The sequence below is a fragment of the Uranotaenia lowii genome, chromosome 1 (genome assembly GCF_029784155.1).
Source record: "Uranotaenia lowii strain MFRU-FL chromosome 1, ASM2978415v1, whole genome shotgun sequence".
Lineage (NCBI taxonomy): Eukaryota > Metazoa > Arthropoda > Insecta > Diptera > Culicidae > Uranotaenia > Uranotaenia lowii.
In genome coordinates, this window is record NC_073691.1 from 81,276,065 (window position 1) to 81,301,286 (window position 25,222).

Below are 25,222 nucleotides of genomic sequence, written 5' to 3' on the forward strand. Positions count from 1 at the left end.
AGTTCTGCCATCTACGACTTAAAACTAGAGAAATTGTGTTTGACTATTATAAAACATTAGAATTTTTGAATTCCAACCTGCTTTTTGAATTCAAACTCAGCCTCAAATCTATGTTTCATGATTTTGCATCATACTTATGAATTTTATGAAGAAATCAAGTAGTTTGATAAAGTTTTATAGCTAGAATATCAAATTCCTTAACGCTAGAGGAGCATCTCTTAAAACCCCCTGTTAATACCTTTGAAAACCTTTGGAATTCTGGAAAACTCCTTAAAATGCATTTTTCTATTCAAATATTCGTAGAAGCATTATTAGTCACTTTTACACAGTAAATTTTTAAAAGTAATCTTGTTTTTGTTGAAATGCTCAAGTGGTGCTATTCTTATTTCGCACCCCTTTTTTCCATTGTTGGTCCTCATCGTCAATTGCTACGTCCAAAAAAAGTAAACTTATGCTTGATTTATCCGTTAAGCAATTCAGAACATACTGTGGAAAAATTTTTTCGTAATTTTCAATCATTCATATTTTAACAAGCAAAACACATAGTGGTGCTATTCTTATTTCGCTCACTGTATGAACATTCTTTTCCAAAAACACCAGATCTCAACCATTTGTTATTTTAAGTCATTTGAGAAAAAACGATTTTCTCAATAATATGGTTGAGATTTGATTCAAATATTCATTTGAAGAACTCAAAGCATATTTCGCCAGTATTTGAAAAAAAAAAATTGGTAGACTTTGAATAGAATCTCGTCTTTTTTTTTATTTGATTAAAAAAATGCTGTTAGGGGAAAAAAATAATTGCATATCTGGATGCGGCGCCCCCGGATAGGCGCAACAAAATATATCAAACTTTGAAACGCAAAAACATCTTAAAATTTCGACTAAAGAACAGTGGGAAATTGTATAATAATCCTAGATAATTTTGAATAAAAACGATATCTCCGTTTTAACGTTTTCACTTTTTAAAGATGTAATTCGTAGTGGGTGACACTAGGCGACGAACGTGTTAAAGCCAAAAACCAATGAGAATCCCTAAAAATCGCCTATGCTATCCCTGAATCAACACCGACTTTGGAATCACCGCGATAAGCAAATGGTAAACACAAAAAAGAACCAGGCAAAATTCAACTCTGCTCCGGGCCTGCTAGTAGTAGAGCAGTTGAGCACAAAATAAGCCAAAATTCAGACGAGCTCACGCTGCGGGATAACTAGGATAACACCTCCGACTGATAACGGAAAATATTATCGAATCGCCAGGAGAGGCGTTCAATATGGGTGGGAAAGAAAAATTCTAATTTTTATACAATATTTTTAAAATTGTGAAACGAATTGAATTTTTAACTAATTTTGTATATTTTCTTTTTTTACAGATTTGCTTCAATCATGTGGCACGCTACATTTGTTAATATGATTCGACAACCGGATGGAGAGTCACCGTCATTTTTCTTGGAATGCCGCAAACTGTCATACACCCAAAATTGATTGCACCTAGTGCGGTTTTTTGTTTTCAAACGCATCTGAGCTAAGAAATTTGAAGAAAAACATCCATTGCCGATTTCCGATGAAAAACGGGGGCCGAAAGTGGTGAAAAGTTTAGCCCCTCGTCGCGTGTATACAAATGAGATTTGTTGCTCGTCCAGAATTGATGGCGGTAACCGTGCGGTGAAAGAAGAAAACAAAAGCCATTCTTGGATCGTACAGAAGATGAATGATCGCCGCGCCCCGATCGAATGATGCTTTTCTATGTGTATCCCAGTGTTTTTCTTCAAAGAAGACAAAGTGTGAAATTTGTCGGCTGTTTGTTCCGTTATTGAGTGGGTGCTAAATATTTGAAAAAAAAAATCCTAACGAGCGAAGTAGAAATATTGTTATTCTTTTCCTCGCAATCATTTCACGACCTTGACCTGATTTTTGGAAAGTTGCGGGAAGACGGAAGTCGTCGCCCACAGTGGTGGTGTAAAGTGGGCCAATTTTAGTGGTCAAAATTTTGAAGTTCAAAAAAACTCGTTACAAAATGGCAGAGAATGCCAAAAGTGGTGCTGCGCTGGGAGGAGGAAATGGCGATCCTCCCCGGAAGGGAAACAACATGAATGGCAACGGAAATGGGCGATCTGGGGCGGGGGTTCGTTTTGGGGCTGATGTGACGTCCGGTGGCAACAAGAAGGCCATTGGCCAGCGCGGAAGTTCCGGATCGCTAGATGAAGAGGCGAAATTGCTGCACCAACAGAAAAATGCCAACGTCGTGAAAGTTACCGATATTGGTGGGGGAGATGGCAGTGGCGTGGGGTCCATTGAGGATGGGGAAAATGGGGACCTTCACAAGGGTCAAGATGGGATAGGGGTTTCTGTGATTGATATGGCTGATGGTGGGACTCAGCCATATAAGCCTATCAAGGGCAAAAAGAAGAACATGCTTAGTGGTGAGTGTTCTTTATTTGCCAAACATCTGAATTCAAAATACGAAATCTAGAAACGGAAATCTGAATCAAAAATCTAAATCAGAATCTGAAATCTGATATCCAAAATCTGAATCTGAAATCTGAATCTGAAATCTGAAATCTGAATCTGAAACCTGAATCTGAAGTCTGAAATCTGAATCTGAAATCTGAATCTGAAATCTGAAATCTGAATCTGAAATCTGAATCTGAAATCTGAATCTGAAATCTGAATCTGAAATCTGAATCTGAAATCTGAATCTGAAATCTGAATCTGAAATCTGAATCTGAAATCTGAATCTGAAATCTGAATCTGAAATCTGAATCTGAAATCTGAATCTGAAATCTGAATCTGAAATCTGAATCTGAAATCTGAATCTGAAATCTGAATCTGAAATCTGAATCTGAAATCTGAATCTGAAATCTGAATCTGAAATCTGAAGCTGAAATCTGAATCTGAAATCTGAATCTGAAATCTGAAACTGAAATCTGAATCTAAAATCTGAATCTAAAATTTGAATCTGAAATCTGAATCTGAAATCTGAAATCTGAAATCTGAAATCTGAATCTGAAATCTGAATCTGAAATCTAAATCTGAAATCTGAATCTGAAATCTGGATCTAAATTTGAGCCTGAATTTGAATCTGAAATCTGATTCTGATTTCGGAAATCATAAATCTGAATCCTCGAATTCTAAAACCAATTCTTTCTTGAATCTGAATCTTGAAATTCAAATCTGGATTTCATCATGTTTATTCAAATATGCATAACTCATGTTGTCTCTCATCCCTCTTCACAGCTTCCTACCATCGGCTGCTGACCACCTTCGAAGTATCCAAAAAATCAGAGCGGCCCCTAATTTCCCTAATTCTGATCGTTCTGCTGTTGCTGATAGTTCTAATTTTGCTGGTCATCTTCTGGCCCCGTCTTCCGGGCTATTTGACCAAAGAAGTCTGTCTGGAGGCAGAATGTTTGGAAGCTAGCAAACAGGTAAGTGCGCCATTGATTTCTTATTTGTTTCAATTTTTTTTTCTCCCTTACAATCAATTTACGCTCATAATGCTGGCGTCTGGCACCTTGTTTTGTCAGGGTCATCGTTGCAAAATTATCTACAATTTTAGCCTATTTAAAAAGCAAGAAAAAACTCAAATCAAATACATGTGTTTAAGGGCACGGGCATGTTTTGGCAACCGTTCCACTTGCCCCAGGTACACAAATGGCATTCTCATTTGGCCAATCGTGTCGTCTCGACTAGGTTTTATTCGAGGGGCTCATTCTCGGGAATGCGACAGTAGTATTTCTTTAACGGAACGAGTGTGCTAGAAAAAAGTACGGCTTGTATTATCGCCGGAGCTGCCCCGTAACAGAGACGTCTTCCTGTTTTTTCTTCACGCTGGATACCGCAAAACTGGCCCAGAACAAGGTTTCCGTTTTCCGAATCGAATGAATAATGCATTAATTTTCTCACCTCGAACTTTGGACCGGGGACATCTGGTCTTCCGGAAGCTGCAAGATTTGTCCAGACTGATAAGCACTTTCCTGGGCAGGTTCTTGTCAACTGAACGTGAAATTGTCCACTTAGGAAGAATTTTGTTGTTACCGGTTTGAGTTTGAGTATCGTGAAATATCCACCAAAAGAAAAGATTGCATACCTTTGCCGATCGCTGCTATTTCGACTCAGAATTAATGTGTATCAACTTACACTGCTCCTACCTAGTATGTTCTAGTTTTAAAGTCAAAAATGAAATTGGTTCTTCCCGAAAAAAATATTCGTAACCACTACATCCAAATATTCGCTTGGAAGCCCAGAATAATATGCCAATTTAGAGCTACGATTCTCTTCCGTCTTGTGATGGGATGAAGAGAAATGCTTTGTTTCTCTGTCGTTTTTTAATAATCACGATTATAAAATCGTGAACATACACGAATTAGAGATCTAAAGAATGCAAGCAAACGCATACTTACGTTGATGAAACTGAAGTGTTTCCGTGCACCCATGTGCACCCATTGATTGTCTACAAATCTACTTCGACATGGGTTTTCTGTGGCATGGGAGTAATCGAACCGCGTCTCAAGTTTTGTTCTCCTACAGGACTCGATGGCGATGTAAAGTGTAAATTTTGACAAGTTTTCCAAAATAACAAATAAATGGATCATTTTTTTTTTTAATTTGCACACGTTTGATGCCTACAAATACCGCTTCATTGTGTAGAAAAATATAATTTTTATATATTTACCTAGCTGACCCGGTGTGCTTTGCTACACCTTTCAAAATCAAGTGATATTAAAAAATTTTTTAATTATTATAGTGGCATTATTTTAAATCAAATTAGAACATAATTCATAAGTAAAAGCTATAACATGAGAGCTGCAGCTGAAGTTTCGAATTGCAACACAAAGATAACTTAAACTTTTATCCTGAATCTTGTTTTATAAATTTGTGTTGAAGATCTGATAATTTTAATCTTTCTGGAGGGTCTCAATATAATCGTACGTAAACAATCTAACTAACTAACAATAAAATATGGTTGTTTTTGCTTGATATGTTCTGGATTTATGCTAAAAAACTGATATTAGAGCCCCCTCTCCTGTTCTTCCCTCCACCACCTGTTGAATGGAGGACGTGATCTTTAATAATCATACCGATTTTTTTCGTTCCCAAAAATCCTCTTATATCAAATATGGTTCCATTGGTTGATAAGTTTTTAAGCTTTACAACAAAATGTATATGGAGCCTCCTCCTTTCTTCCCCTCTTTACACTGTAAAGCGTAACCGTAGAAACATATCTCGTAACCAAGTACCTTTCCATGCCATATTTGTTTCCATTTATTGGATTCGTTAGCATAAATTGAGAACTTACGCTAACAAAATTGTACAAAACAAAATTGGGTTCACCTCCCTCCTCCTATGTACCTACTCACTGAAAAGAGGATGGTGTGTCAGATAATAATAGAATCATACCAAAATGATATTCCATGTTAAGTTTTGTTCATTTCTCGGATTTTGTAAAAAAAAGTTAAATGTAAGCCTGCTCTTCTCCATCTATATTCCTAATTCTATCATCCTACTGCAAGAAAGGAATTGTTTCATATAGTAAAAGTATTTTTCGTACTCAAATACTCTTTGATGCCAAATTTGGTTTAATTGGCTCGATTAATTCTCGAGTTATGCAAAAAAATTGTATGGAAGCCCCCCTTCATATCTTTCCGCTAAAACAGATGAGGCCTCAATTTATAATAGAAACATTTCTCGTATCCAAATACCCTCACATGCCAAATATCGTTCAATTTGTTCGATCAACTCTCCAGTTATACTGAAAATTGTAAGGGAGACCTCTCCTCCCCCTTTTCATCCACCTCTTTGAAGGAATGAGGGATACCAAATATTCTTAGAAGCATTTCTCGTACCCAAATATCGTTCCATGCCAAATTTGGTTCCATTTGCTGTTGTAGATCATGAGATATGCAGTAACAACTGTACGAAACTCCCCTCCCTCTTTCTTTTCTCCCCGCTGGAAAAAGGAAGGGGTCTCAAACAATCATAAGAATATGACACGTTCCCAAATACCCGCCCATGCCAAATTTGGTTCCATTTGCTTTATTAGTTTTTGAGTTATGTAAAAAAATATGAAGGAGGACCCTCTCCATTTCTACTGGAAAGAGGGAGGGGTCTCAAATAATCATTCAAATATTGTTCGTATCCGAATACCTTCCCGTGTTAAATTTGGTTCCAATATCTTGATTAGTTTTCGAGTTATATGAAAAATTGTAAGGTAGTCCCCCTCCCCCCTTCCTATCACCCTACTGAGAGGAGGGAGGGGTACCTCATATTCATAGAAATATTCTCCGTCCCCAAATACCTCACCATGCCAAATTTGATACCATTTGCTTGATTGGTTCTTGAGTTATGCAAAAAATTGTCTATTTTTTGGGAGGCCTCTCCCCCCTTCTTGTTAGGGGGAGGGGTCTCAAACCATAATATAAACCTTCCCCGGCCTCCAATACCTCCACCTGCCAAGTTTCACGCAAATCGGTTCAGTAGTTTCTGAGTCTATACGGAACAGACAGACAGACAGACAGACAGACAGACAGACAGACAGAAATTCATTTTTATATATATAGATGGTATAATTTTATAATTTTATTTGAGACACTTCACCATCTGTATGGCATTCGTGTAGGATATATTTAATGGTGTTGTTTTAAAATACTATCAAAACAGTCGCAAATGAATGTATGTACGTCAAAAAAAAGGAAACTTTTACATTTTCTAACAAAAAGAATATACAGTATTGGAAATAAAGAAGTGAACAGTGCTGTAAATCAAACTTACGAACACACTAGCAAATATTGGTATTATTAACATAAATATTTTTAAAATATGAATGAAAATCATGAGTTTAGATCAGTGGTCAGCAATCTTTTGAGTTAGAAGAGCTATAATTTTCAAATTTTCATATTTCAGAGATGGAAAGATTCACATCAAAGATTTTTTTGTTTTTTTTTGTAAATTCTTTATTTGAAACGGCTCATACCTTTAGGCTTTAAGGAGCCAAACTCGTTTTGTTTGATTACAATTGTGTGCTTATATCTAGTTCACTTTTTTAAGAAAAAAGAAGATAGGTAGGGAAACAGGAGTAGGCGATGCTGCTTGCCAATCGCACGCGTATTTTGGTCCGTCCGCGAAAATTTTATAAAATTTAATTTTTTTTCGTTGTTAAAAAGATATGAAACTACCAAACAGAGTTCAAATGTGAGGGGTGGAATAAAGTTTCAAGGTGTTAACGGCATGTTTCGCGATTTTCAAGTGAAATAAGTTTAATTTAATCAGAAAGGTTGCAAAACGTGTGGCTGCGTAAGCGACGTGATGAATTTATTTTTTGAGGCTTGTTGAGTTTGGGTTCTCAAAGAAAGTGCTTAATGTGAGGGAAAAATGTCCTGAAAGTAGTCACTCGAAGAAAACTAATTCAGTGGGGTTAAAAAAGCTTTTAGAAAAATGTGTGCGATCAGTGCCTTGCTCGCACACGGCGTTTTTTTAGTCTGAAGGGTGTCGTAGAAGTGGAAAATGTGAAAAATGAAAAAATTGCTTTGCATAAATAGACATGGGAAGGTTCAAACGTTTTATTAGGTTATGAAAATTGGTTTAGACAGTGTCCAGGAAAGTGTTGGTTAAATCCAGCAATTCATCAAAAGCCATTATTGACTTTGCGTATTCAAAATTGCACTGGTAGCCGTAGCGAAAGAAGGAAAAAATCCACGTGGAGAAAACGGGGGGATTGGTTATACAGGTTGCTGAGATGCGAGTCGGTTTTACGCGTCTAACATATAAGGACGCTTGCATACGGTTCGACAGTAGAAAAATATCTTTGGAAATTGGTAAATCCGAAGTTTAGTTAAATAGAAAGGTTGAGAGCTAAGGTAAAAGTTTGGCGCCTAGAAAAAGAAAGGATTTTGTGAAGGGGAAGTGAGGAGAAGTGTGCTTGCTGGAAGATGACCGAAGAAACATTCCGAAGTAAAAAAAACCTTCAAATGATAAGTATTCTTGTAGCAAATAAATAAATTAAATACTTTGATTGTTATTTTTTCATGAATCTTATTTACCCAATAGGATGTGCTTTTACAATTAGACAGCTTTTGGATTTAAATATGCACTCCTTGTCGAAAATAATTACCAATTCAAATATGATCTAATGTCTTGAATTGCATTGAATCACACATTTTCAATGTCTATTTGAAATGTTAAAATAATAAAAATTATAAGAAGTTTGAGACTGGATTTCTTAGTGTGAGAAAAAATTTATAATAAGGGTAAACATCTAAAGAAAAAACCTTTCGAGCTCAAACAGACCTCGAAAGGTTTAATGTTCTACTAATATTTTTTGTTTCTCTTCTTTACTTTCAAGAGCGAGTAAAGGCGCTTTATCCTTGGTCGATGACCAGAAATGATTGTACACTGAAATCCAAAACAATTCAACTAAGAAAAAGTTTTTTTTTAGATACGTTTATAAATTTCATGAAATTCTACAAAATGCTTCTGTTTAAGTTTTGTGAATTCTGTGTACAAAATAAATCATTTCCAGCCGCTAAATGATGGTCCTAGTGATTGGAGTAGTTAATTTACATGAAACATGGTTTCTTCATCAAGAAGCAATTTCTTAGCATGCTTCCATCGATGCCCAATTGAAACGTATGGTACTGGTGGTCCACGTTTCTTCTGTTCCTGTGTTCCAGATGTCTCTGCGTTCTCTGCTCCATGGTAGGCCCAACCACTTTATGTTTTTGATCATTTTAATGTTTTTATGTTGAAATAATCGAAAACATGAACAAAGAAAAGAAGAATAATAACAAACTTGTATTATTCTTTGGGACTCAGACATAAGTTCTGGCTGTGGAAGTACGATTAGTGATTAGTGATTAGTGAAAAAGAAGATAGGTAGGGAAACATAAAAATAAAAAGAATTATAGTCGAAGATCAATAGCTTTTAGGAAAAGGTATATTTCGAACATATAGTCCAAGTCCACCACAGCTAACACATCCCTCACTGGAACGTCGGGTGGTTTTCCTCGGGCCCGAAGGGAATCTATGAAGTTCGCTCTGGTGACAAGGTGTTCCTCACATTTTTTTTTCAATTGAAAAAAACAAAATATATGATTGATCAATGAACATATGTTTTACGAAATTTTACTTTAAAACCATTAGAGCTTTCTTCAAACTCTTGGATATTTTCTTTAATTCTGTTTCTGATTGCCATTAAGGACATGGATTCTCTTCTGGATCGTCAACTCTTCTAACATGGTTTGATTTTATATCAATTTTAATGCGTTGGCAAATATCGAGTCAAGAAAATGAAAATCCATATCAAGCTTAAATAAATAAATGAAAGATTTGAAATTTGAACATGTTAACATAAGCAGAATATTCATAATTTCTTCGGCAAAGAAAAGCTTAAAAAACAACAAAGTAAATAAAGAGAAATACATTTTCTTGAAATTATCAAGCTTTCTATGCCATTTCATAGATTAAGCTTATCCTTTCCAAAATCCAGAAGAATGAGATTAAATTCAACTAATATTTGTGCTGCCGAAAATTTAAATTTTCAAAAATTATGCACCAGACAACTGGTATAATTTTCAAAATTCATGACATCAAGCGAGCGTGCCTTTAGAATTTAATGCAACTGAAAAATTAAAAATCTCATTTTATGCCACAGTATTGTGCGTCCAATTGAATGAAGAATGAAACTCAAAACAATGCATTGCAATGTATATCATTCATCAATGCTGACTAAAGCTTAGATTACTGGAAACAAAATCTGTGGTTCGACCAGTATAAATCTGTAATAAGGAGTGTATTTGAAAAAAATGCAACACTTAGTTTTGTGAATAACTTTCGAAAGAATGAAATTTTCGGCAAGGTCACCTGGTAGTGTCATGTTTACAAATGCAATTTTTTAAGATGTTCTGTCAAGTGGTTTTTGAGATAGCGAACAGTGAAGAAATTTTTTGACTTTAATTTTTGGGCAACACGTGCGCTATCTATAATGCATACTATGATGAACCCCCTTTTTCCAAATCAAATCTATTTTTGATTACGTTTGCTGTTTCCTGAAGCTTGACTTTCGCAATTACTCAAAATTTTGAATTTGGTCGAAGATATTACAAATTTAACCGATTCCTCCTTCGGCACAAAAGCAACATATTTCACTTTTTATCATTCTACTGCCGTTTTTGCGTAACGGCACGATTCAAGATCCAACTAACAGATTTTAAACTTTGTGGGACCTATCGGAGTGCGTTGCAGAGAAAACGGTCGAATTTGGAGGCAGTCTTCTTTGTATTTTTAGTCATTCATCGTGTCAATCGTTATGAAAGACTGAGTAATTTGCAGTTTCCACAGATCGTTAGCATCCTCAAGTATTGGACATTACATGTTTCAATTTTTTCTGCTTGTTTATCTCCGAGAATACAGGCGAGACTTTTAAACTAAAAGTCTGCCACGTGACCGCTAAAGAGTTCGTTTTGCTGTCCATTACGAAATTTTTCGTATATTTTTCGCACGATTTGACCACCGCATTTTGTTTATTTTACCAATGGGTAGCTTTTCTACCTTGTAGGTATTAAGTCAGGCCTATTTATAAGTTAGTTAGATGAACCAGTCAGAGAAATTCGACTTTTTTATCACTTCCTCTTTTATATTTTCGGATGGAGCTTGAAAAAACCTCCCACATTCATCTCACTTCATGGAATCAAAAATCTTCACATTTCTTCAAATTTTAGCTCACTATTGGGTTCTTTAGAACTTTTTAAACAATTTACCATATGAACTATGGCCGAATAATTGATTTCCAGCTGTTTTATGGTCTCTCACTGGGACTTTCCTGGATTTTTCTCGATAATTTCCAAAAAAAATTTGTCAATGAGTTTCTGTATTGGACACTATCTCAAAAACAACTTGACAGATAGTCATCAAATTTTGTGCACGTACACTTCACGTTACTAGGTAGCTTATCTTAAAATTTCATCAATTTTCATCCATGCATTCAAAAGTTATTCACAACAGAAAGTGTTGCATTTTTTTTCGAATACACTTCTTAATGTGGTCTCCTTAACCAATGCCACGGTTACTTTTGGTAAACATTGGCTGCAGGCATCACGCTCGGAATTTTAAGTGTGTTCAAAGACTCAAAGGTTTTTTTTAAATCAAAACAATTTAATTATAAAAAAATGCATCGTGGTGCAAAGGTCAATTTAGTTATTGATTACAAAAATTAAGCCTGTGAATAAGTTTTCAAATAGTTTTTCAGAATTGAAGTTTTCCTTTAATTCTCATTGCTGATTCGATTTTGAAAAGCTGTTAAACTTTAATTTGTAATTCTCAACTCTCAGTTTTGGAATTGTGTATTTGAATTTCATGTATGGGTCAGCTTTACAGATTCTTTTCTCTACATATTCAGGCCGGGCAAAGCCGGGCATAGGGTTTCTTATTTAAAAAAAATGGGGTTATATCCGGGCAAATCCTACCAAAATCTAGGTATTTTCTGCAAAAAAAGTGGAAGAAACGCTGAAAAACAAACACACGAAATATGGATTTTAACCAAAGCACATCTCAAATCTTATCGCACAATTCCACAAAATGCATGCGAATTTATTTCGCTGAAACGAGTTGGAAATTTGGAATTTCAAATAAAAATAGTGAATAATCCTGGAAAACTGGGCTTTTTTCCTCGATATCTGGCAACCGGACAGACCTAGCATTCCCAATTTTTTCTTTAAAAATCTGGGCAAGCCCTGTTAAAACTGGACAATCTGAATTGCCAATGATGTAGTTACATTCAGATACATTAAAATTATTTATTTTTGTTGTTTACGGTTAATGATAAATTAAATCTTGATCTATGCTGATGCTTCAAAAACAGTGAAAAACAAACAATTGTAAGTTTAGGTTTCTAAAAATGATTTTTTGCCATTTGATCCTTTCCACTTTTTCCTACAGTGGATGCCATTTTTAAACTGTCTTCCGGACCTATAAAAATTCTTATACCATGTCACAAGACTCAATTATCGGTTTAGAACGAATTTGTAAATATTTATTCAAAAATATGTATAATATTTGCGCAGTTAGCTAAAGAGCCTCAGCTTTACATCCAAAGAGCCGTTTGTTTCAAAATTGAATTAATTGAAAAATTGTAGGGGAATCGAGGGTAAAACGATCATAACTCCATTTTCCGATGTTTGCGGCTGCTCAAACAGTCTTCATTCGAGTTCTCGAAAAAAAAACACACACAAGATAAGTCTTATTTGGTTCAAAATTTTCAAGTCCGAACATGCTTATTATGAATTGTATTAAAAATGCAGTAGAATTGAGGATAGAAACAGCCATAACTCCATTTTACAACGCGTGCGTTTGTTCAAATAACCTTTATTCGTTTCCTTAAAATAAACCGCTTAAGATATGTTTCATTTGGTTCAAAATTTTCAAACTCGAACATGCTTTTTCGGAAATATTTAAAAAATGTTGGGGAATTTATGGGAAAACGGCCAAAACTCCATTTTCCGATGCGTGCGGTTGCTCAAATAGTCTTGATTCGATTTCTCGGAAAAAAAAATCAGACTAGATGGGTCTCATTTGTTCCAAAATTTTCAAGTCCGAACTTACTGTTTTCATAATTTATTGAAAAAATAAGGGAAATCGAGGCTTAAATCAGCCTCTAAATGGCTTAAAGAGCCTTCACAATATTCCTCGGAAAGAATACACAGACCTATCATTTGGTTCATAATTCTCAAGTACGACCATGCTTTTTTCATAATTAATTGAAAAATGTAGGAGAACTGAGGGTAAAGCGGTCATAACTTCATTTTCCGATGCATGCGGTGGCTCAAACATCCTTCATTTGACTCCTGGGACTCCTCTCATTTGATTAAAACATTTCAAGTCCGAGCATGCTTTTATTTTCAATGAACTGAAAAATGTAGGAGAATTGAGGGTAAAATCAGTCATAGCTCAATTTTACTCTGCGCGCGGTGGCTTAATCAGCCTTCATTCAATTCTTTAAAAAAAACACATAAAATAAGTCTCACTTGGTTCAAAATTGGCAAGTTCGAACATGCCTTTTCTGAACTATATTTAAAATGTTGTTGGATGTTGGATTGTTCACAAAATATAGGGGAATATGGGGTTAAAAAGTCACTATATCTTGTTCGTAATAGACCGCTGTAAGCTTTGTATGAAATTTTCAAATTCTTAAATTTAAACTCCTCCCATAATTTTTGTTTGTTTTATTTGCTGCCAGAAACAGCAATACGCATTTTTAAATTTTAGCGTTTTTAACTGCTTACTTGAGAGCTGTGTAACCGTAGGATGGGAATAAAAAATCTCAAAAAATTGCTTAGCATAGCTATGGAATTTAATGGTTGGAATAACCTTTGAAAAAGCATTTCATGAAATTATTAAAAGCTCTAGCAAGCAAAGTCTTCAATTTTTAAATACTTTTCAATGGATTCAGATTTTTTATTTTGAATTGGTTATACATTTTTTCATGAATTACTTAGCTGCTTGTCATGTTACCAAAAAATGAAGCTTAAGAATAGTCAAATCCAAAAATCAAAGACCAACTTCATTTCAAGCTTATTCGAATTTTCTGGATGATTTGATGTGCCAAAATTTCTTCTTCCATACAAATTTCCATACAAAATTGAAACGCGTTGCGCTAACTCAGGAATCAACCAAATCATTTTTAATTTTACACTGATGTTTGGTGACCTAAAAGGCATCGGAAAAACATATGGGAGCAAAAAGTCATTTTTTACAGCTGTCTAGTTCGTAAGCTTGTGGGTCCAATCCATTTTCCGGGCATTTTACTAAAGGGAAGTATATTTTCATGGATTTGGCTCTGTAGCATGGAGCATATTGAATTTCTTCGCGGTTTTTAGTAAAAGCTCAAACGAGTTGTAACTTTTATTGCGTACTATTGCGTATCCAATTTGAAACCTTAAAAGCACTAAGTTTGTTTTGTTTTAAAATGTTGTCGAAGTTTTTTAACCACCTACCATAAAGATGTGCATTTTTCTGTTTCAACCAAACTATCGGAATTTAAAACAAAATTTCGTAATGGAAGGCGCAAAGTGCCAGTTAATTTGTTACAGGACAATTCAATCTCACGCCGGTTGTCCTGATTCCGAGGATGAAAAGCTAGGTAAAAGGGTAATTGTTTGATTATTCACGACAGTGCTTGGATGTGCCGAATGACCCAATATACCGGCTAATGGCATATTTTTTTTGGTTTTTCGTTCAATATGGAAGCAACACTTAAACTGTACGGTCTTTTGCACACTTTCGTCAAGAGAACCTCATCAGCTGTTCGCTGGTTTTCTTGCGGGGTTAAACGAGACGAGATTTTCTTCCTCCCCCATGGGATAGAACTCGACGAAGCAATATGTTTTGTTGGGAAATTCGGTCAGTTTATATTGAAACTATGTTGGCCTCACTAACTCATTGTTGCGTTTATATTTTATTCGTATATGCGGTCGAAACAGTTGTGCTGGGAAGAGGCAAATCGAATTTCGACACCGTAGGGCACATATTATTCGACCCACTCTTCGTTCTGGGATTTATATCTGGAGATTCCACGTGGCCATTCAAGCTGCACCACGCGACTTTGTTTTGTTTTTTTTTTTGAAATTGTTTGGATGTTTGGTCGGTCAAACTATGAAAATTTTGAATGCATTTTGCGTTAAGATGATTGTAGAAAAGATGGAAACGATGATTTGAACACAATTGGGGATATCATATTTTGCTTGGATTTTTTTTCTAACTAGTTCGATGCAACCAATCGATAACTAAGAGTTGAATCACTGTGAAATTTTCCAACATTCAATAAACTTGTCAATTTTAAGGATTTGGTCGCTAGCAGATTCACTCGACAGAAGACAACATGTTCGATATTTAATTCATAGAACTTGCACAAGTTCCATTCACCACGGCAAGGCTAGAACAAATGAAATCAAAAATTCACTATTCCCCTCGTTGGCCGGAAGCTGTCCCTTGCTGCTCACCTTTTCCCTCGAAATTTGTCATTCTATGCACTTCCTCCTGTAGATACATGCATCATTAGATTGACAAAGGGGTTGAATCCGTCGAAATAGTTCTGACAACGAAGATACAGACAGGACGCTGCCGGAAGCCAGCCGGATGGAAACCGGAAGGGCCAGGAAGGATACTCAAACATACGAATGAGTCAACCAGAGAGAACAACATAAACAAAGGGCGGCAAGTTTGATTGTTTTTCTTTCGTTAGACAAGTCACTCTCGCTCAAGTATTGCCGCTTTTCATTCCGACATCGTTGTTGTCGTTGGTTGGGGTTCTTCTCGGGTAAGAAACAATGACATCACGAAAAAAAGCTCCAGGTGACAATTCGGGGAGGAAACCTATATCATTATGCTCCATCCTCAGCTGGGACTCCGATGGGGATTATGCAACGAGACTTGTACAGTTTTCCCATTGATGGAACGGATGCCACAGTTTTGTCAATATTCGATAAACCTGTAAATTTTATTTGCAATGTTGGTTTGAAGCAAAGGTTTTTATCTCGACCTAAGTTTTATTTCTTAACAAAATTTCAATCGAGGGTAATAACATTAAACATGCAGAACTTAAATACAAAAAAAAATAAAATTTTCTAGGTCAATAAAAATGTCCTTGATTCTAAAAGCCCTCCATCTCAAGGTTGATTTTTATCTCACCGCCTCCGCTCCATAAACAAACATTATGGGCATTTTAAATTCGGTCGGGCTTTCGGGTGCCAAAACTGCCCATTTCCGCTCTTTAGGTGTCCCAGATAAATGAAAAGAACAGCATATATTAAGACTCACAATTGAATGTCGACAATGATGATTGCACCATGTCTATGTTGGCGATCTCGTGTTTGGAACCCTTTCGACTTGCAAAAAGAGGATGAGAAAAATTTAGACACAATACACATACAGTATTGGACAATACAACTGCAACCATTCTTACCACCTCACTAAACTGGCGATTTTTTACACCATTCAGAATATCGACTTGCACAAAGTAAGTACAGGGTTGCTAGCGAACCGGGAAAACCAGGAAAAACTTTGGAATTTCATCACGTCACCGGGAAACCGGGAAAACCGGGAATTTTGGCACCTCACCGGGAAAATTGTTATGCTTGAATTTTTTTCACGGAATTTCTAAAATTTATTCAAAATTATCTTATATATAAAAATGGAGGCGTTTTCTTTGTAACATCATCACGTATAAACGGACGGTCGTAATGAAGTGGAATTTGGTTCGAGGTTTTTTTGGGCCAAAGATGGTTTGTATAATAATTTCGAGAATCTTACTTTTTATGGAAAAAGGGCTCTCATAAAAAAACAACTAGAAATGGGACACAACTCGAACAACTTGAAGACGATTTTCATGAAAACTGGTCCACGAACACGAAAAAGTTAAAAATCTGTAGATGAAGTAAACATTTTCTTCTAACGATTATTTATTAAAAGCTCAAGTTTACCGGGTCAGCTAGTTTAAGATTAAATTTAAGAGTAGTTGTTGACTGTCTCGATATAGATTTTTCTCATAAAGGCTTATTTTAGTTCATAATCAAACAAACTAAGTTGGAATCGCTCTTTTGACTAATTGCAGAGCAATATGAGATAATCCATTTTTTCGCTTTTCGCAAGTTTTCTACACTTACAAGCATAACTCAAATGTTACAAATCTATAAACTATTATCGACAAAACTAAACACAAAACTAACTACAGTCGAACTTGGATAAGTTGGTGCCCAAAGCACTGAACTTTTTTTTTCTCATTTAAGATGTACTCTTTTAAAGAGGGTCAGCAACATACAAATGCTTTAAAGTGATCTAGCAATGCAACTATTTAATGTGTATTTGATAAAAATCCACTGACACCAGTATATGCATCAGTTCGATGTTTTCTGAGTGAGCTTTAGTACGGAACTATGGAATGGATATTTGTTCTTTTGTATCCTAATATCATTTTGGTACCAAAACTTCAATACTAAAGTGGTATCTTCTCTAATTTCCTTGGTCTTGGTCTAGTCAGGAAAACGAATCTAGCTTATAGTGGTGGTTTAACACTCTCCTTTAAAGAGGTTTTGTGCTTTGAAAAGCTTAAGGCTATGATCATTTAGTATCCGGGCACGTTATTTCGGTGATAGCTACGTTATTAGAGCTCGGATGTGAAAAACTCTAGCAGCGTTGTGTTGGTTATGAAAAGGACTATCTTGCCTATTTTTGCCAGATTTTTAAGTTAACGTGTGTTTGAGATATTTACGATGCAAAAAGACATGGTAAAAATATTTTTGCACAAATTTGCACCTTTTGCGCATTTTGCGCCTCGAAAACTCTTCATTTTCGACTTGAAAACTCATAAACTGTTGATTTTTTTCTGATTTTTTTTTGGACCGAACGGTTAAGCAGTATAAGGAGCCACTCTAGAATCCACACGAAGTTCAAATCAAGCATCGGAATGGAACCCTTGATCTTAAATATGGAAAAAAAGTTTATGGTTTTTTGGATAACTGAATGCAGACCCCTTAAATAATGCAATTAATCCATTTCCGTCAGTCAAAAAGTGTTGCTCGACTAGTAGACACCAATTAAATCACTAATTGTGAACATTTCCTTAGATTGCAACATGTGCAACCGGTTTTTACGCAATGTGACAGATGTGTCCTGATGGACGAAGAAATTTATGTTAAAACCCTTTTTTTAGAGATCAAATTTTTCGAGATGCCTACTAATAAAAAGGTTCCAACAAGATTCCAATTGCTTTTTTCCAGGTGAGTTTGTGTAAAATATCATGATTTTACAAAGGTTTTACTTCTGTGGTAAAAATAATAGATCAATACATGACTGACACAAGTGTGCAAAAATAAAAAAGAGATTTTTTTTTGCCATAAATTCTTCGAAGTCGCAAAAGTGTAGAAATATGAATCTAGAAGGTGATGATGATGATAATTCAATCATCTGCTTTCTCTGTGGTTTAATCGAAAAGGATTCTCAACGAATTATTGAATGCTCATCATGCGGTAGATCCGTCCATTTTCGATGTAAGCAAATACGTGGAAACGCAATTGCACGAGCTAGAAAAAAACCCTTTTATTGTTCCACAGAATGTTTTGAGCAAAACTCAGGTCATAAGACACAATCGCAAGGAGATTACAACGAAATTATTGAGGAGCTTCGTAACATAGGGAAATCGGTACGGGAGTCAAGGAAGGAGTCTGCTGACGTACGTATCGCGCTCGAATATTCAAAGCATCAGATAGCGGAACTACTTGAAACAAATAAGCACATAGAAAGATCGCAAGAATTTTTAGCTGAAAAATTTGATCAGATTAGCAAAGGTTTCGAAGAACTAAAGCTAGAACTAGTTGCGTTAAGGACTGAGAATCAGGAACTGCGCATGGAAATAGTTACTTGCAGGGAACAAAACAGTACTCTTTCAAATCGCGTTGATATACTGGAACTAGAACTTGATCGGATTAACCGTAGAGAGCTTTCTCGTAACGCAATCGTTCTGGGTATCCCAATATCGGAAAATGAAAACCCCCGGGTCCTTATTCAACAAATAGGGGCGGCTGTCGGTTACAATATGGACGATAAGGACATCGTAAGTGCGAAACGCTTAGTAGGAAACAAAACACAAACCAACATCCCACCAATGCTGGTTGTTTTCAATTCGGAAGAAGCGAAAAACAATCTGTTTGAGAAAAAGCGTGCTCATGGTGTTCTCAAAGTCTCCGCTTTGGGAAATTTATATGAAAAGTCTCTGAAAACAGTTACCATGCGAGACGAGCTGACAACGTTTGGAAAGGATCTTCTCAAGGAAACCAAAAAGGTACAAGAAGACATCGGAATTAAATATGTGTGGCCTGGACGAGACGGGAAAATACTAATAAGAAGAAGTGATGGTGCCAGAGTTGAAAAAATTGGTTCAAAACAGGAATTATTGAAATTGATGGAATCTAAAAAGCGTGCTCTAAATTTTTCAAGCTCTTCATCATTTACCATGTCATCACCAAAGCGTCATCACACTCAGAACTAGCAACGGATCACTGTTATCAATTTATAATTAAATAAATATGAATTTTTTACACACAAACCATTATTACAATACAATACATGAATTAAATAAAAATAAAAATTCCAATAAATCTGATCGTTTTACTCTAAAAATCCTGCAACTAAATGCAAGAGGCATTAATAATCCTGATAAATTCGATGAAATAAAACTACTGTTGAATCAAATAAATGCTGAAGTTCACGTAGTAATTATTGGGGAAACTTGGATTAAAAAAGAACGTACTCAACAAGTTTGCATACCAGGTTATAAATCCTTTTTTTCATGCCGGGAAGATAGGACAGGCGGAGGTTTAGCTGTCTATGTGAAGGATGGAATTGACTGTGATGAAATAGACAATCAGCAATTTGAAGGATACCATCACATTCACGTGCGGATCCAGCCCAGTGAAAGCGAAATCAACATCCACGCTGTCTATAGATCACCTTCAAGCAATATAAGACACTTTTTCAGAAATTTAGAAGAGATTATATCTACTTCTGGCCCAGCTTCATCGTGCCTTATAGTAGGAGACATAAATATCCCGATAAATAAAATATCAAATCCAGATACAATCGAGTACGTAGACTTATTGAACTGCTTTAATTTCCAAGCCACCAATACCAACATAACAAGACCTGCAAGTAACAATATTCTTGATCATGTTATATGTTCCGAAAATGTTCAACTCAACATTGTTAACGAAACTGTTTGTTCAGACATCAGCGATCACTGTCTTATAATCTCCTCATTATCCTTGAAAAAAAGGGTGTTCATGCGCAAACTTGAAAAAGTTATTGTCAACACATCGATGTTGGACCAGTTATTTGCTGAAAATGCATCTGCAATACAAGCAAATTCAGCAGAAGAGCGTTTGGAACAAACAATCATGTTGTACCAGAATCTCAAGACCAAATGTTCAAAAACCGTTACAATAAAAGCCAGAGTGAAAGGAATATGCCCGTGGATGACAGTAGATGTTTGGGAATGGATAAAAATTAAAGATAATCTTTTTGCCAGACATAAAAGAAATCCATCCGATGTGAATATATGCAGTTTACTCCAGCATGCATCGAAAAACCTTAATATGTGTAAACGAAATGCGAAAAAAACATATTACAGTAATATTTTCAACCAATCAAACTCCAAAAATGTATGGAAGTGTCTAAATAGCCTAGCTGGTACTGGAACTAAAAAGCATGATACACTTAAACTTTTAGTCAACGGGAATCTCACGAGTCATGAGAAGACTGTAGCTGATACGTTCAACACTTTCTTTAGTAACATTGGCCCCCAGCTCGCCTCCACTATTACAAGCCAGCGGAACACAAATCGATTTGGAACCTTATCTCAATAACAAAATTCAATATTTTTGGAACCGGCTACTGAACAAGAAGTGATTTTGAAGATACGAAATTTAGACTCTGCCAAAAGCGCTGGGCCCGATGGAATACCCACATATTTTATCAAAAATCACTTTCGATTCTTCACAAAACTAATACGGGATGTTTTCAATGAAAGCTTATTTACTGGTAAATACCCAGACTGCTTGAAGATTGCTAAAGTTGTACCGATCCACAAATCGGGTTCTGAAGTAGATGTGAATAACTACCGGCCGATTTCCGTACTTCCTGCCTTGAGTAAAGTCCTAGAACAATTACTTGCTACTCGAATTACAAGATTCTTCCAAAATCAAAGTATTTTATATAACTGCCAGTATGGATTTCGCGAAGGATCAAGCACATCAACAGCCACCTGTGAATTATTTCTTGAAGTCTACAAAGCTTTGGATCAAAAAAATCTTGTGGGACTACTTTTTCTCGATCTGAAGAAAGCATTTGATACCATAGACCACGAAATATTGCTGGAAAAACTCGCTTTCTATGGTATAAGAGGAACACCACTTCAAATTCTGAAAAGTTTTTTGACAAATAGGAGCCAATATGTTTCAATAAATGGAGTTAAGAGTATAAACCAATCATTGAGAGTAGGAATACCACAGGGCAGTAACCTTGGACCGCTTCTATTCCTGGTTTATGTGAATGATTTGCCTAATCTCAACCTTATTGGAAAGCCACGATTGTTCGCTGATGACACATCTTTGATTTACGCGGGAAAAAATGCTGATTCGATCGTTGAAAGCATGCGCCAAGACTTGATAGTACTACGCGAATATTTTAATGAGAATCTATTGTCATTGAATGTAACTAAATCAAAATACATGATAGTATCTACATCTCGGAGAACACAGCAGTTGCATAGAGAACTGAGTATAGATTCGATACCAATTGAGAAAGTAAAAAACTACACGTACCTTGGATTGAACATTGACAACGAGCTCAAATGGACCAATCACATACAGAAACTTCATAAGGAAGTCAGTGCCACATGTGGTCTATTATGGAAAATGAAGAAGTTTGTTCCTAGAAAACAGTTGTCTCTAATGTACCAAGCAGTTGTACAATCGAAACTACAATATCAGGTATTTATTTGGGGTGCATCAGCAGACAGGAATTTGAAAAAACTTCAAGCTGCCCAAAATCGCTGCCTTAAAGCCGTCTACAACAAGCCTAGAATGTTTTCAACCCGTCTTTTGTACTCTGAAGCATTAAACTCGACGTTTCCTATAAAAGCCCTCAGGGAAATTCAAGCTGTTTCGATTGTCCACTCGCATCTCAATAATCAACATGCCCACCACAATGTTGTGTATGAACATCCAAGCCATGAATACAGCCTTCGCAACCAAGCCGTTCTCTCCGTAAGTCGACCAAATACAGAAATGTCACGGAAAGCATTTCCTTACTACAGTAGGGTACTCTACAATGAACTTCCCCGTACCATTAGAAATGAAACCAACTCGAACAAATTCAAAACGATGCTGAAGAAACACGTCAGAAATAAATTAGAATTGTACTTTAACTAGCTGCTGCTAGATTTTGAAAGTTCCCGATGATACCATATTCAAACCTATGAGCCCTAAACGATAAACGCTTCCTTAAAAGAGATCTGTATCTCACTGGAAGCAATGTGTAACATACACTTCCCATCATTCGCCTGAGTGGAGCTAGCAACATTCCAACAAATTGCTGTTAACAAAAAATTACAATCTTGTTTAATTTCTTTCGTTTCCGCCACCCACAGCCACACCGCCCACCACCACCCACCGCAACCGCCCACCGCCCACCACCGCCCACCGCCCACCACAACCGCCCACCGACATCACCCGCCGCCACCACCTGCTGAACCACCAACACTCACCGCAACACCACTATCGCCACCATCGACCACCGCTGGTCATGCATCAATAATGAAAATCATCATTTTTAAAATTCTGAGTGTTAAACCCAATGAAATGAAAGTGTGGTATTATAAAAACGAATGAATGTACAATATTGTGAAATCAAATGAAAACACGAAAAAACAGTAATAAAGAATGATGAGGAGGTTTTGCGCCCACTGGAGAAGGACTTGAAATAAAGTACACTCCCGCGGGCTTTTCCCTGCTCATGAAAAAAAAAAAAAAAAAAAAAAAATGAAAAAGTAAGATTATTTCTTGAAATCATTGATAAATATATTTTTTTTATATTTTTATATTAAATGTCATATTAACACCTTCATTTCCTCCATAGAAAATTTTTCGATCAAATGAATAGTTTTTAAATTACAATCGTTTGTAACTGCCCGGATACTAAATGATCATAGCCTTAGGACTCGGTGTTTTCTCTCACTTATAGAGGTTTCTCGCTTATCCACTATATCAGCTTTCGACTTTAGTTTCGAGTATTAGTTTTCGACGTCAAATGATTGAGTGTTCGATATACATATTCCATTAAATTATTTTATGCAAAAGCAAATAATTTTTCAGCGTGAGACGTTTTAAGCAGTGTTACAACAGATAAATATATTTGTTTTTCAATGTTGTTGTATATTTCGTTTGAATTTACCTTAGGAACGAAGCATTATATCGCAAGTGTTTATTTTCTAATTCTTCCTACGTTAAACTTTTGCTTAAAGTTTCCTACGCTGAATATATGTCTTATGTAAAAATTGTATCGAAAACAAACTCCTGTCAAAATCTAAGGTCTTTATCCTGATACCAAATAATATCTTACATTCAAACAATTAAAGCTCAGACCTTTTATTATACACGATTTTCTATATTTTTACGTATCTTTAGTTCAAATGACTACTACTAAAGTTTGTTTGTATAAAAAAAAAATCTAAAACATGTCTTTGGATTTCTAGAGAAAAAAAGTAATTGCATTAAGAAAATAACTAAATATTTTCATGCAATCTGATGATTAAAAGTTTTGTAAGGCAAATCCCCATTCAATTTGGTTGATAGTATTTTTCAATGTATTTTTTACATATTTCTATTCAAACTATACAATTAGAACTCTATAAAAATTCTAGAAAATTTTTCAGTGTCTGAAAAGTACTACATTTATGTTTCCTATTTTGTGTATGGGGATTAGACTGGCCCATATTTGTATGGGATGATTTTTACAACATTTTTTTTTCAACGCGGCACCCCCTAAGTTGGTGCCTTTAGGTGAAAAAATGACTTTCTGAAGGTTTCAGATCAGTTGGCAGAAGCACGAGCTGGCGCAAAGGACTTGAAATATCTATGGAGATTTTCGGCAAAATGTATGGAAAATCGACATACTTTCATTCTTTGTGTTCTAAAATATGTTCCCAGTATGCTAGAAAGCTCAGAATTTCAGGAATTGTAGTTTAAACAATGACAAACAAGTTTGTAGAAGATTATGACGCGATACATGTTGACTGTGATGAGTTATTTGCAATTTTTTCGCATCTCATCGATGTATCGTAAACGGTGTATATGTGGACTATAAGTACTAACTTGATCGCATTGTCACACAATGAGAATAACAGATAGAAAGTTTGTGTTCTCGGCAAAGTTGTAGCTTATTTTATAACAAATATCTTTGCAAAAAGTTGAAAGAAAGGTTCGAAAAACTATGAACTGCTGTATTGTTTTGTTTATAGAGAAAGAGTTTTGGTTTAAATGATCTTTCTTCAAATTTTTGAGGTTTACATATATTACATTGGTAATCAACAAAATTGTTTATTTTAAACTTAGATCCTGAAAGTTTTCAACCATGAAGATTTTGTTTGATTCTGGTAAGTTTTGCGATAATGACTAATTATTTGCAAAATAATTTATTTTTCGGCTTCGCCGTGGGTGAGAAGTTTGTTATAATGGGAAATAAGCTTGACCCCTCTTTCTGCAGTGTCATTTACTACCATTAAACTGTTTATACGTTGTTGCCCTTTGTTGAATTCTTTGATAGTTTTCTAATGCTCAGAATCTATTGTCAAAAAACCTTTTGGTATATCGTACCGATCGAAAAGTTTAAGCGACTCTGAATTGATTAAATCATCCAACGTTAAATTTCTGAATTCATTCATACCTTTTACCACAAGATTTTTTAGATCTTGAGTTGACTTTTTTGGCAATGCTTTAACCATCGTACGTTTCTCTTCGAAGCCCCACAATAATTTTTGTACGAGCTTGTATCGCAACTTTGCGGAAGAAAAAAAAAACTAATCAAGATATTGGAACCAAATTTGGCACGGGAAGGTATTTGAATACGAAAAATATTTCACTTATTATTTGAGACCCCTCCCTCTTTCCAGTAGAAAGGGGGAGGGGGCCTCTTTCATATTTTTTTTACATAACTCAAAAACTAAAAAAGCAAATGGAATCAAATTTGGCATGGGAAGGTATTTGGATACGAAAAACATTTCTATGATTATTTGAGACCCCTCCCTCTTTCCAGTAGGGAGATATAAAGGAGGGGAGGGAGCCTCTTTTATAATTTTTTACATAACTCAAAAACTAATTAAGCAAATGGAACCAAATTTAGCGTGGGTGGGTATTTGGGAACGTGACATGTTCTAATGATTGTTTGAGACCCCTTCCTTCTTCCAGCGGGAAGAAAAGAAAGAAGGAGGGAAGTTTCATACAGTTTTTACTGCATAACTCAAGAACTATTCGAGCAGATGGAACCAAATTTAGCTTGGAGAAGTATTTGGGTATCAGAATGGGTTCTATGAATATATGATACCCTTCTTTTTATTTTGTGGGGGGCTCCTTCTAACACTCCTTCTAACACCAGATAGAAAGGGGGGAGGGGGCTCCTTCACATT

At 35.7% G+C, this 25,222-nt stretch overlaps 1 protein-coding gene across 2 annotated transcripts in view; it reads left to right on the plus strand.

Moving 5' to 3' along the window:
- Positions 1–25,222, plus strand: part of LOC129740565 (protein gone early) — a 376,826-nt gene that overhangs the window by 162,917 nt on the left and 188,687 nt on the right. For both annotated transcript variants that reach the window (XM_055732270.1, XM_055732271.1), the window contains exons 3-4: positions 1,374–2,423; positions 3,238–3,428. In XM_055732270.1, the coding sequence (XP_055588245.1) occupies positions 2,018–2,423; positions 3,238–3,428 (597 nt within the window). In that variant the 5' untranslated portion in view covers positions 1,374–2,017. The remainder of the gene's footprint in view (positions 1–1,373; positions 2,424–3,237; positions 3,429–25,222) is intronic.